This window comes from Pelodiscus sinensis, chromosome 24 (assembly GCF_049634645.1).
Source record: "Pelodiscus sinensis isolate JC-2024 chromosome 24, ASM4963464v1, whole genome shotgun sequence".
NCBI classification, from domain to species: domain Eukaryota; kingdom Metazoa; phylum Chordata; order Testudines; family Trionychidae; genus Pelodiscus; species Pelodiscus sinensis.
Genome location: NC_134734.1, coordinates 3,769,589 through 3,783,153, shown reverse-complemented (window position 1 = coordinate 3,783,153; position 13,565 = coordinate 3,769,589). Strand labels below are relative to the sequence as shown.

Below are 13,565 nucleotides of genomic sequence, written 5' to 3'. Positions count from 1 at the left end.
AGCCGGCACGCTGCATGTGGCACAACGCAGAGCAGGATCCAGCCGGCACGCTGCATGTGGCACAACGCAGAGCAGGGCCCGAGCTAACCAGCCATTTGACCGGTCCGAGCTACAGACCGAGCACTAGAATAGTGGCATCCGGACAGGGGAGGATGTGTGGATTTTCACATTGTGTTGCCATATCCCCCGGATGTGGCAGGGCGGGTTTCATACCAGGCTCTTTCCCATCCGTGTTTTAGACCCATTTCAAGTGGGGGAGGCAATGGCCTGCTGGCCCCCATCTCCAGTGCCCAGGAACGATCCCTACCCCCACAGTCCGCCCCAGACATTGGAGTCTCAGCAGGTCGCAGCACAAAAAGTGGGCACTGGGTGGGGGCGGTGAGTACGTGTGTCCTAGACCCCTAGATGCAGGGCAAGTGTCTGGAGTTGCCAGAGTTTCTGGCCTTGGGTAGGGGACAGCCAGGCTGACTGCCCAGCATAGGCAGTGCCCGAGGGGATCAAAGCCACCCTGAATGGCCTGCAGCCCCACCAGCCCTGGAATATCTGCCAGGCCTGCCAGTGTCGTGCCCGTGTGCCAGCCTGGCTCTAGTCTCCATGCCGGGACCTGTCCCTTAGATCGGTCGGTGCAACGTCCGGCAGCCAGACAGCAGCACCTTTGCCTCTGGGGCAAACTCAGAGCCACCTCTCAGCCCCCATAAGATTAACCTGGTAGGAGCCTGGGATGGGGTGGACCAGGCGCTGAGGCCCCCTGCTGGAAGCCCTGTTGTCCTGCCACACCCCAGCCCAGGAAAAGGCCATAGGTAAGTCCTCTGGGAGGCTAGACCAGCTGTGGAGGAACGGGCCAATCAGAGGCCAGAAAGCCCCTATAAAAAGACCTTCAGGACCAGAGTCTGCTCCGTTTCTCTGGAGCCCTGAAGACAGTGGCTGGCTAAGGGAGCGGTGGCACCATGGAGAGCTCTGTAAGGGGAGCGAGCAGGAGGCTATGATGCACTGAGGTAAAACCCTGAGCTGGGGGCAAGAAACCGTCCTCTGGAGAGGCCTGGGAGGCTGCACTTGCTCCTGGGTGAGGAAACCGCCGGAGAGACAAAAGGGATGCTAGCAGAGGGCGCTGGGATGGCCCCTGTTAAGTGTGTCCCCCAGAAGGTGCCCTGATTCCCCACCAGGCTGGGTGGCTTGGCCGGGGAGGTCTGTTACAGAGCCCTGGGCAGAAGACAGGAGATGCCCTCTCAGCCAGAGCCCCCTGCCCCTCTAGGGGAGATGCAGCCAGTGAGCCTAGCAGGGGAGCTGCACCCCATGTTGCAGAGAGAGACTGGGAGGGGGTGTCCTTATGAGGCTGTTCCCAGCTGCCTCTCCCCAGAGCTGGTCACACCAGGGCATGTGCAGGCAGCATTGCAGGGCGGCCGCTCCCGGCTGCCCTGCCCCGGAGGTGGCTGAGTCTCGGAGGTGAGCTCATTAAAGAAGGAATTAGCATTACGGAAATTGGCAATGTCCAATTTGACCTCCCACTTTGCCTAGGCAAACCGGCTCAGGAGCTTGGGGGGGAAGGGTTAGGGTTCGGCCTGTCCACGCTGGCTGCCGCAATGGCTTGTTTACTTTGTATGGGGAATCCTCCAGGGAAAAGGGGAAGTGCGGAGCCGGGCAGAGATGAAAGGTTAGATCCATCCTCCAGGCAGGGCTTTATTGGGGAAGTTGTTGAACATGATGGAAACAATATTAGATGGTAAACAGAGAGAGAGGCCGGCAGCAGGCAGGGATGGGGACTGCTGACACCTAGGGAGGAATCCTTCCCTGCAGCCCCTGCCAGCTTAGCCCGGGGTCCCCTCCACCCCACCCCTGCCGGTGCCCCTCACCCCTAACCCGCAGCCACTACCAGCCCAGCTCTGCCCCCCCCCCCGTCCTGCCGGTGCCCCTCACTGCCAACCTGCAGCCCCTGTCAGCCCAGCCCTGCCCCCAAGCTCTGCTGGTGCCCCTCTCTCTACTCGCTGCCCAGCTCTGCCCCCCATCTCTGCCAGTGCCCCTCACTCCCGACCCACAGCCCCTGCCAGCCCAGCCCAGGGGCCCCCACCACCCCAGCTCTGCCAGTGCCCCTCACTCCCGACCCACAGCCCCTGCCAGCCCAGCCCAGGGGCCCCCACCACCCCAGCTCTGCCAGTGCCCCTCACTCCCGACCCACAGCCTCTGCCAGCCTAGCACCCCTCCCCATCTCTGCCAGTGCCCCTCACTCCCGACCCACAGCCTCTGCCAGCCCAGCCCAGGGGCCCCCACCACCCCAGCTCTGCCAGTGCCCCTCACTCCCGACCCACAGCCCCTGCCAGCCCAGCCCAGGGGCCCCCACCACCCCAGCTCTGCCAGTGCCCCTCACTCCCGACCCACAGCCCCTGCCAGCCCAGCCCAGGGGCCCCCTCCCCCCAGCTCTAGATGCCAAGGGCTGTGTTTGGGCCCAAGAAGGGGATCTGAGCGCCGGGACCTCCCCCCACCTCTGCAGGGGGAATGGGGACTAGGTGGGGAATCAGGACTCTGGGGTTCTGCTCCCCACGTCTCCGCTGATTCCGCCCCCTGCTGGGTCTTTGTCTAATTTTGGCCTCCAGTCACCTTGGCGCTGGGCTTGTGCCCTCCCCCCCGTGTGTGTGTGGGGGGGGGGTCGGGGGGGGTCCTCCTTTCCCAGCCACCTCGGCACTGGGCTTGGCCGGGATCCCCCCTCCTCTCTGCCCCCCGCGGGACTCAGTCTTCCCAGCTCCCCTCCCCCCCACGTGCATCTCCCCCAGCCCACTGTAGCCCCGCCCCCGCGGCTCCCGGCCCCGCCCCCGGGAGGCTCCAGCTGGTGCGGGGGCTGCCGCAGCCGCGGAGAGGAGCGGACGGGACGGGACTGGCGGCAGCTCCCCACAAGGGACCCAGGGGGCCGGCCCCGCGCAGCGAGGTAAGAGCCCGGGGCTGGCGCTGGGGACCGTGTCCCGCCTTCATAAATCTCAGCGCGTCCCTGAGATCCTGCCCCACAGCCCCTGCCCCCTCATGGCCCCCCTGTCCCCCCTCCCTGCACCGCCGGCCCCTTCCCGCACCCCTCTGACCCCCCCCCCCCCGGGTATCTGCCCCTGTGTCCTCGCTGCCCCCCTCTGGCTAGTTCTCTCCCCAGTCAGCCACTGACCCGGCTCCTCCGGGAGTTCAGTGAAATCCCCCCCCCCCCCGCCCTAGGAATCAACCCCCTGGGGAGGGGGAGAGGCAAGAAGGGGGGGGCATGAATGGCCGGATGGGCAGATGGAGATTCCAGCCTTATGCCAGCTCCTCAGTATTCAGCCACTCACTGTCCTGGTGCCAGAACAGAGCCCAGGAGTCCTGCCCCAGTCCGCTCTACCCACTAGACCCCACTCCCCTGCTAGGGCTTGAACCCAGCAGGACGGTGGCTGTTTCGCACCAATCTTTCACTAGGACTCCTGGGTTCCGTGCCCAGTGCTGGATGGAGTGCGGCTTAGACTGGAAAGACCTCCCGCCCCCAGAGCCAGCCAGTGCCCTGCCCTGGGGCCAGATGGGATCTGGGGCACCCTAGAGGGGAAAGGCCCCCTTCCCCGCCCCCAGAGCCAGCCAGTGCCCCGCCCTGGGGCCAGATGGGATCTGGGGCGCCCTAGAGGGGAAAGGCCCCCTTCCCTGCCCCCAGAGCCAGCCAGTGCCCCGCCCTGGGGCCAGATGGGATCTGGGGCACCCTAGAGAGGAAAGGCCCCCTTCCCTGCCCCCAGAGCCAGCCAGTGCCCCGCCCTGGGGCCAGATGGGATCTGGGGCGCCCTAGAGGGGAAAGGCCCCCTTCCCCGCCCCCAGAGCCAGCCAGTGCCCCTCCCTGGGGCCAGATGGGATCTGGGGCGCCCTAGTGGGGAAAGGCCCCCTTCCCTGCCCCCAGAGCCAGCCAGTGCCCCACTCTGGGGCCAGATGGGGGCCCAGTGCCCCCTAGAGGTGGATGGATGGTGGTGGGTCCTCTGCCCCAGCTGGCCAGGGCTGGAACATTCTGTTTACCTTCTGCAGAAGCTGTTGTGGCTTCCCAGCAACGCAGGGCTGCACCTGCTCGCTGCTGTCCCTGCCAGCGGCCCCGGCCCCAGCCCTGGGAGCCGCTAATGGGATCCATTTGTTCCCTCTGCCTCTCAAACACCTCCCTGCAGGCAGTGGGGTCCAATGGTTAGAGCGGGGGGGGGGGGCGGGAGTCAGGACTGCTGGGCTCTACCCCTGGCTCAGGATGGGGGGAGAGGTGTCTGGTGGTCGGAGCAGGGGGTGGTGGAGGCCAAGACTCCTGGGTTCTCTGTGGCCCTGGAAGGGGAGTGGGGTCTAGTGGTTAGAGCAGGCAGTGGGAGCCAGAATACTTGGGTTCTACTCCTGGCTCTGTAAAGGCAGCGGAGTCCAGTAGCTACAGCGGGGGAACCAGTGCTAGTGGGGACAGCAGGGGGTACAGGCAATCCTGATCGCTCTGGGGAGACGAGGCCCCCAGCCGGGACAAGCAGGAGCAGCCGAAGCTGCAAATCCTGCTCCGCTGGGTGCCAAGGAGCCTGCCCTCGACCCCGTCTCCCAGCACCCTGCGGGCTCCCAGCCGCATCTGGGAGATGGGCTTGCTTCAGCGAGGAGCCGGGCGCGGTGCCAGCTTCCCTCGCGGCTGAGCACTTGGGATGCGGAAGGGCCTATTGGCTGCCCTCCTGCGGAAGGGCCCCGGGGGGGGGGGAGGGCTGGGGGTTAGAGATGGGGGGGGGGGTGTCGCTGCTGCACCCTGCTGGAGGGGCTGAGCCCTGCTTTGGGCGCACGCTGGCAGAGCCGTGCGAGGTACCCACACACCCACCTTTCAGAGAGCAGCAAAAGTGTGTCTGGCGAAAGCCAGCCCACCCGACCTTGCACCCCTAGCAGGCGTCTGGCTCATGAAGGCCTGTCTCTGGTACAGCGATCCGGATCGCTCTGGGGAGACGAGGCCCCCAGCCCGGACAAGCAGGAGCAGCCGAAGCAGGATTTGCAGCTCTGCTGGGTGTCAAGGAGCCTGCCCGTGACCCCTGATCTGCCCTGGGCCAGGGACTCTCTCCTTGTGGGACCTGAGCTCCTTAACCCCAGTGGTGGGGGGTCCCACAGGCTAATTTGCCAGGTGGCAAACGGGTTTCTTTCAGGAGCTTTACGGGGTAGCCAAGTTAGTCTGTTACAGGGGGAAAAACCCCACAACAAACAGTCTGGTAGCACTTTATAGACTGACAAAACATGTAGATGGGATCGTGAGCTTTTGTGGGCACAGCCCACTTCTTCAGATGACCAGAGTTCTGAGTTTAGGATGTGCAGACCCAAAATAAATAGAGAAAGGGTGGGGGGAAAGCGGGGGGCAGGGGAGACAGGGAGCTAGAGGGAATTAGTAAGTCTCTGAAGATTGGGTAGTTAAAAAGAAGCAGGGAAGAATCCAAGTCAAAGGATAGTATCCTTCCTGACGTAAGAGTCCACACAAAGAGCTGTTTGCACCTTCAACGGCGGTTAGGTCGGTCATGTCCCAACCAACTTTCATCATGAGCCCATTAACATGTGAATTGAATCTGCGGATGAACTAATTCCAATGCTTCTCTGTGGATCTGGCTCGTAGAACTGGTTTGTGACAAGACTTGAAGATCTTTTAAATAGTGATTTGGAAGATTGACGTGTTCCCAATAGGCTTCGGTATGTTTCCTTTATGTATATCTGATTTGTGTCCATTGATTCTTTCCTGCAGAGCCTGTCCAGTTTGTCCAATATATATCTATAGCAGTGGGGCATTGATGGCAGAGATCAAATTACTGGCTGTGCAGTCAAATGTCCTTTTGATTTGGTACCTTAGATTGTTGGCTCCAGTGATGAATTTGTCAGTGTAGATATGTGGGCAGAGTTGGCATCGTTTTTGGTTGCAGGGCTGGGTTCCTGGAGGCTCGTGATGTGGTTGTGTGGCATGGTTATCAGAAAGAATGCGTTTCAGGCTAGGGGGTTGTCTAAGCAAGAACAGGCTTTTCTCCCAAGGCCTCAGAGTGAGGGATCATTATCCAAGATGGGTTGTAGATTGTGTATGTGTTGGAGGGGTCTGAGCTGTGGCCCATAAGTAATAACAAGAGGAGTTCTGTTATTTTCTCTTTTGGGTCTGCCTTGAAGTAGTTCATGTCTGGGGACTTTCCTGGCTCTGTCAATTCCATTTAGCCTTTAGCAGGCGGTGCCAACTCTGGCTGCTTTTCTGCCCAGAAGGCAGCGCTCCCAGCCGGGGGTAACTCCCATTTTCTCCTTTTCCCTGCAGGCCCCTCACAGCATTTAAATCCATTCCTGGAAATCGGGAGGTGCCGTTTGGCTTTCACATCACGCAAGCAGCAGATTGGCTGCCTGGTGCCATTAATACCCTCGTGGGGTGATCCGTGGAGGGGGGGGGGGAACACTATGCGAGACGCACCCTGTGGGGTGTTAGATGCTTGAGTACAGCACCTCCCCCCGAGAGATGCGGAGCCAGGACGCCTGGGTTCTGTCCCCAGCCCTGGCACTGCACGGGGATGGGACCTGCAGACAGAGCCCCTGCTCCTGGTGACTTTATTTGAATATTTGGTAACTACTGTGAGTCCCATACAATAAAACAGCTGGCCAAGGAGTTCCAGAATCATGGCTGCCAACCCCCCGCTCTAACCACTAGACCCCACACTCGTATCAGAGCTGGGGCTAGAACCCAGGGATTTTTGCCCCCAGCTTCCTCCAACCACTAGACCCCACTCTCCTCCCAGAACTGGTACTAAAGCCCAGGTGCTCTGGCTGGCTGCCAACCTCCCTGCTCTAGCTACTAGACCCCACATCCCTGTCAGAGCCGGGGCTAGAACCCAGGAATCAGCACTGACCCAATTTCCCCGCTCCAGGTGACCCAATTTCCCTGCGCCAGGTGAGCTGTCCCCAGGCGACTGAGCAGCTGCCACAATAGGAACACCCAAAAGCTTTCCCCCCATCATTGCAGGGTGGGCTGGGGTAGGGCAGATCTGGTGGCAGAGAAAACCAGACCATCCGGCCTTCCCCATCCGGGCTCCAACAGAGCAGAGGGCCTGGCCCGTCGGATTGTGGCCCGGAGTCCTGGGCTCTAGCCCCATTTCTTCCTGGTAGTTTAGCAGCAGTGAGGTCTAGTGGTTAGAGTGGAAGGCCAGGGTGGAAGGCCAGGCATCAGGACTCCTGGGTTTTTGCCTTGCCCCGGAAGGGGAGTGGGGTCTAGAGTTACAGCAGGGCAGGGCTGGGAGCCAGGACTCCTGGGTTGTCTCCTTAGCTCTGGGAGGAGAGAGGGGTCTAGCAGTTAGGGGGGCTGGGAGCCAGGGCCCCTCTGCTTTAGAAGAGCCAGAAGTGACGTGATCCACACAGCAGCTGTCAGTCTGCTCTGGGGCCCAGCAGCTCCCCCAAGGCTGTCAAAGCTGCCCCCTTCATCCCTCCCACATTCGAGGGCAGAGAAATTGGGATTCCTCCTTAGCTCCCCTGAGCAGGGAGATGGGAAACCCTCCCATGCCGGCAGCTGCGTCCATCTGTCTGGCTGCTGTCATCACTAGTGCGCTCAGCACGCACCCTGCTGTGCCCGTGCGCTTGGTCCTCTCCACGGAGCCAGGCCCAGATCCCCTGGCATGGTGCCACGCACCAGCCTGCCGGGGTTTTCCCAAGCCGTTTTCCCATCTGAGCCAAGCTCGGCACCTCGTCCCCTTCCTATGGGGCCTACACTGTGAGACCCCTCCAGCAGCGGGTGCCCCATTGCAGTGTGGACCTTCCCCGAGTCACTCGCTACCCAGGTCTTGGGGGCTTGGCTCTACAGTGCAACCAGGTAGAAGACATAAGGGATACCAACCTACTATATCTGCGAGGTTGCGGAGTGACTCTCGGAGCTGTTGACCTAGAGGCCTGGGATTGGTGCTCTGCTGACAGCCTGCAGGGGGGAAGTTGCTGCCTGAGGCTTTGTGGGCCCAGAAAGCTATGGGGATGATAAGTTTGGAAGGGGGTTAGAGTTGGCGCCTGGGCAGGAAAGGCCCCGGGTCCCAGTCCCTGATTCTCTGAGCCTGCTGGGTCTGGATTGGAACTGGCGACCCTTGGGGGGGTGGGAGCAGGAGGTGTGCTCCAGGCCCTATTTCTGGAGCCGAGGTAAAGCAAATGGTTTAGGGGGACCCTGCTGATTTCCAAGGGAAGAGCCAGCTCACAGTGGAACCTGCTGGAATAGCAGCAGGCCGGCTGGTGATGAGGAGGGAAGATTTATCCCCCCCCCCCCCCCCCCGTTAAGAGAGACCCAGCTGCTGACCCCAGAGTGGCACCGCTGACCCCACCTGCCTGTAGATTTTAGAGCATTTTGGAGGCTCCGTTGCCGACCCGGGAGCTCTGTTCCACTTCAACGATGCAGCGACGAGCGTGCTTGCTGAGCTGAGTACAGGGCCTGCCCCTCAGCCAGGGAGGAAGGGGCCGGTGGGTTTTATAGATGGGGGAGAAACTGAGGCACGGAGAAAGTGACTTCCTCAAAATTGCACAGGGAGTATAGGATAGAGCTGGGAACAGAACTCAGGAGACCTCGCTCCACTCCTGCCCCCCCCCCCCGCTTTAACCACTAGACCCCACTCTCCTCCCAGAGCCAGGATAGAACCCAGGAGTCCTGGCTCCCCAGGGCTGTTAGCCTGTGCTGCTCACTAGAGAGGTGCCTGCATGGGCCCCCCGTCCTCTCCCCCAGCCCTTCGCGAGGGAGGCCACAGGCAGCGCTCCATTGTGGAGAGGGGGCTGTGGGAAAGTGGGGTTGTTGGCCCAGGGTTTGCAGGCTGGGTTCGGGGGATCTCTCCGGCCGGTTCCCACATTCCCACCCGCTGACAGCTAAGGCAGAGGAGGGAGGGCCAGGCCAATCAGGGACATGCAAATATGCCGGCTTCAGAGAGCCCAGATAAGCAATATACAGACATGACGTAGGCTGCCCTACCCCCACCCCACGCTTCCTGGCGCCGCTCTAGGACCCCAAGGCCAGCCCTGCCTGCTGGGGAGAGCCCCCACCCCACCCTGCAGCACAGCGCCCCCTAGTGCCATGCTGGGGCCAGCCATTGCCTGTTGGGGAGAGCCCTCCTGCCCCTGCAGCACAGCGCCCCCTAGTGCCATGCTGGGGCCAGCCATTGCCTGTTGGGGAGAGCCCCCACCACACCCTGCAGCACAGCGCCCCCTAGTGCCACGCTGGGGCCAGCCCTGCCTCCTGGGGAGAGCCCCCATCCCACCCTGCAGCACAGTGCCCCCTAGTGCCATGCTGGGGCCAGCCATTGCCTGTTGGGGAGAGCCCTCCTGCCCCTGCAGCACAGCGCCCCCTAGTGCCATGCTGGGGCCAGCCATTGCCTGTTGGGGCGAGCCCTCCTGCCCCTGCAGCACAGCGCCCCCTAGTGCCACGCTGGGGTCATGGAGCTGCTGTAGCCGGAGCCAGCCAGGGATGAGAATGGAGCCCTGAGGCTGGGGGGGGGGAGCTGCAGCGGGGAGAATGACTCATGGCCTCTGATCGATAGGGACAGCTGAGCCCCTGGATTGAGTTAGGCCTTTATTACGCCAGGAAGAGACACCTAGTAAGTGCCTCTCTGCTCGTCTCTGGGGAGACACGTCTTCCACAAGCTGGCGACACGGCACTCGAGTGCCTGCCGAATCAATGCGGCCACAGGCCTGGCCCCGGCATTGACCCATCCTCCCTCACCGCCCGCGGAGAGCCTGGGAATCCCGACTGGAGCCACTTCCTTTCCAGGAGCTGTAGACAGAACCCGGGAGTTCTAGCGCTCCGCCCTCCCTGCTTTAACCACTAGTTCCCACTCCCCTCCCAGAGCTGGGACAGAACCCAGGTGTCCTGACTCCCGGCCCTCCCTGCTTTAACCACTAGATTCCCACCGGCATAGAACCCAGCGGTCCTGGCTCCCAGCTCTCCCTCAAACCTGCTTCTTAGGGGCAGAGTCCAGGAGTCGGCTCTGATCCGTTCCTGAGCACCCGGCCAGTGGCGCTATGCGTTTCCCAGCACCCACCCCCCTTGGTGGCCACATCTCCGGGCTGGAGGAGCCGTCCGCGGGTCCAGTTCTTTCCCCAAGTCGCAGGGTTCTGCAGCCAGTGGCCGAGGGTTCACTCAGCAGCCGTAGCGAGGAAACAGGATCTAGGGCGGTGGGGGGCGGATGTGGGCCGCTGAACTGACAAGTCAGGCTGTTGGCCAGATCTGGGGCACTGATACGCACAAGGCTCCATGCCACGGCTCTTGCAACACTTTGCCTCCTGGGCGTGGAGCCAGGCTCGGCACGTGCCCCAGCAGCCCTCGGGGAGCTAAGGGAGGTGTCTGGCTGTGGCTTTCTGATGCCCCCTGCTGGTGGGCATGAGCCCCACGCTGGGTGTCCTGGTGCCCCCTGCTGGAAGGAATGAGCACTGTGGGGGCTGGGAATAGGTGTGTGTGTGTCCTGGTGGCCACTGCTGAAGGAGCTGGACCCTGCTGTGGGGGGGGGGGGGGGGGGACAAGCCCTGCTCTGTATTAGCTCTGCCCCCTGCTGGACAGGTGTGTCAGACACCGGCTCGGGGTGTGTCGCGTGAGTTCGCGCGCACACACACACACACACACACACATTGTTGGCAAATGCGCCACATTCCCGGCTCTGAGGTGCTGCCTGGGAGACACCACCTGCTTGTGGCAGAGGCAGTGGGGGTGCATGGGGGGGACCAGCTCCCCGCAGGGCCAGACGAGCTCCAGAGAGTGATGGGGCTGGGGAGAGACGGAAGCCGCTGCCCAGCCAGGCTCTAAGGCTGGAATTAAAGCCGGTTTGAGAGGGCTCCCCTAGCCACTGAGATCACAGCCTGTGAGTCAGGCTGGATGGGGAAGGACCCCGAATACCAATCCAGGCTCCCACTGATCTGGCCCCTAGAGGGGAAAGGCCCTGCGTCCTGCTCCCAGCGCCCCCTGTGGGAATGGCCCCACCTCCACCTCCCGATGCCCCCTGGGGGAAAGGCCCCACATCCTGCTCCTGGCGCCCCCTGGGGGAAAGGCCCCACGTCCTGCTCCTGGTGCCCCCTGGGGGAAAGGTCCTGCACCCAGTGCCCCCTAGAGGGGAAAGACCCCACGTCCTGCTCCTGGCGCCCCCTGTGGGAAAGGCCCCACCTCCCAGCCCTGACTCTCCGCCCTCTCTCTCCCCAGGTGCGATGGCCCCGCAGCCCGAGGAGCGCGCCCTCTACCTCTCCATCTACCTGCTGACCCTCCTGACCGGCTTCCCCACCAACCTCCTGGCCCTGCACGCCCTCATCCGCAAGCTGCGGCGCAAGGCCACGCCCAACTGCATCCTTCTGCTCAACCTCACCCTCTCGGACCTCTGCTTCCTGGCCTTCCTGCCCTTCAAGGTGGCCGAGGCCGTGGCCGGGTGCTGGCCGCTGCCCGCCTTCCTCTGCCCCCTCAGCGGCCTCTTCTACTTCAGCTCCATCTACTCCAGCACCCTCTTCCTGACGGCCGTCAGCGTGGAGCGCTACCTGGCCGCCGCCTACCCCCTCCGCTACAAGCTGCGCCGCCGGCCGGCCTACGCCGCCCTGGCCAGCCTGGGCCTGTGGCTCTGCTCCCTGGCCCACTGCAGCATCGTCTACGTGACCGAGCTGCAGCCGGCGAGCGAACCGGCCAACACCACCGGCGCCTGCTACGACAACTTCACGCCCATCCAGCTGCGGGTGCTGCTGCCCGCGCGGCTGGAGCTGGGCATCGTCCTCTTCCTCGTGCCCTCCTTGCTCACCTCCTTCTGCTACTGCGGCTTCATGTGGGCGGTGGTGTCCTCCCCCCACATCAGCCGGGAGAAGAAGCAGCGGGCCGTGGGCTTGGTGGCGGCCACTCTCGCTGTCTTCATCATCTGCTTTACGCCCTACAATGTCTCCCACGTGGTGGGCTTCTTCCAGCGGGCCAACCCGGCCTGGAGGGACAAGGCCTTGCTCCTCAGCACCTTCAACGCCAGCCTGGACCCCATCATCTTCTACTTCTCCTCCTCCGCCGTCCAGCACTCCTGCTGCAAGTTCCTGGCCCGGCTCTGGGCCGTCTGTGCCATGCCCCCCTTGGCTAGGAAGGTCTTGTGCAGACGGACAGAGAGGCTGGCGCCTGGGGGGCCCCAGGACCAAGACAGAGGCCAGATTTACTGCTCCAAGCTGTGAACTGAGCAGTCCCCCCAGCCTAACCCAGCGGGCTATGAGGGCAGGACTCCTGCATTCTATCCCTGGCACTGGGGTCCAGGTGATGGGAGCATGAGGGCTTAGACTCAGGGTCCTGTTCCCAGAGCCTGGGGTCCCCTCTCTGGAGCCAGGACCAAGCTGGGAAGCACCAGCTTCGTGACACATTGGGGTCAGGATTGGAACCTGCCATGGAGCTATGTCTAGGCCCAATGCCTGCTTTCTAGGCCCAATGCCTGCTTTCCTTCTGTATCAAAGGTCTCTGGCACCCGCCATGTCAAGGGACTCCCTGGCCCACGAGGCCAAGCTGACAGAGCCCAGGGCCTGCTGCATAACCCCAGGCAAGTCAAGTCACCACTTGGTGCCTCAGTTTCCCCAGCTGTACGGCAGGGATACTGACACCCCCCCCCCAAAAAGCACTGTGGGATCTAAGGAAGAAGAGCCAACAACTGTTGTCAGCGTCATCTTGGGACCAAGTCTTGATTATTAGCAGAATGACCCTCCTCTCATGAATTCTGTCGGGACTCAAACCCGCCACCCTTGGAACTAAAACCCACAGCTCTGCATCCTGCCCCATGGCAGTGCTGCAGCAGGAGGGTCGCAATTGTAGGCTGTTCTCTAGGTGGGTCAGATGGTGCACGCTGGCAGTGCACCTCCATGGCAGTAGGGGGCAACAGAGTGTGCTGGTGCTCATAGAATGCAGTGGTGGGAGGCCACCCGCAGGCAGTGCAGGGCAGGGGCTTGTGCTGTGTGAGCCCGCAATGTCGCCCCCTGGTGAAGGCGCTGGGTAGGGCAACGCTACAGGCACCCTGTGTTGGACTCTCCTGGAAATGCACCCATCGGGGGCCTCATCTCAGACTTTGATCATCCATTTTGCTGCTACTGCCTGGATTTGTCCCCACCTCTGTGTGTGTGTGTGTGTGTGTGTGTGTGTGTCCAGCCAAAGGTGCCTCATTAGCCTCTGTAATCATGGCAAGGAGAAGCTAATTAAAGTGGCCGATGCAGGGCACTGAAGCAAGAGGCTTGACCCACTGGTGTCAGTCCTGGAGGACGTGATATGGTCTGGTTCTCAAGGAAATAATGCAGGGTGCAGATAGGTAGGGAGAGGGACTGGTCTGCCTGTTTATAAATGGGGCTCAGACTGATTACCATGGGGCAGGGCTGGGAGCCAAGACTCCTGGGTTCTAGCCCAGCTCTGGGAGGGGTGCAGAGTCTAGTGGTTAGAGCAGAGTCTAGTGGGAGTCGTGATCCTTGGGTTCTCTTCCCAGCTCTGTCCCTGCTGGCCTGTATCATCCCATCTCTATACCTCATTTTCTCCCCCCCCCCCCCCCCCCGGACAACATGGAGAATTATATTTATCCAGTCTTCGGAACAATAACATTTAATTAGCTAATGTTTACAAAGCACTCTATGTACCTGGCTGGTAA

At 62.1% G+C, this 13,565-nt stretch overlaps 1 protein-coding gene across 4 annotated transcripts; it reads left to right on the top strand.

The window, feature by feature from the left end:
• Window positions 1-894: 894 nt before the first annotated feature.
• LOC102456774 (free fatty acid receptor 3-like) lies at window positions 895-13,152 on the top strand. 4 transcript variants are annotated; one of them, XM_075907067.1, is made up of 3 exons: window positions 950-995; window positions 5,582-5,655; window positions 11,135-13,152. In XM_075907067.1, the coding sequence occupies exon 3, from the start codon at window positions 11,140-11,142 to the stop codon at window positions 12,121-12,123; it is 984 nt and encodes a 327-aa protein (XP_075763182.1). In that variant the 5' UTR covers window positions 950-995; window positions 5,582-5,655; window positions 11,135-11,139; the 3' UTR covers window positions 12,124-13,152. The 4 variants fall into 4 exon arrangements, with proteins under 4 accessions (XP_075763181.1, XP_075763182.1, XP_075763179.1 ...); XM_075907065.1 differs by lacking the exon at window positions 950-995 and adding an exon at window positions 2,844-2,917; XM_075907066.1 differs by lacking the exon at window positions 5,582-5,655 and having other exon boundaries at window positions 895-995.
• The last annotated feature ends 413 nt before the right edge of the window (window positions 13,153-13,565 follow it).

Bases quoted from the DNA above. Each gene is read 5' to 3' on its own strand.
- LOC102456774 (XM_075907066.1), top strand. From the start codon at position 11,140: ATGGCCCCGCAGCCCGAGGAGCGCGCCCTCTACCTCTCCATCTACCTG.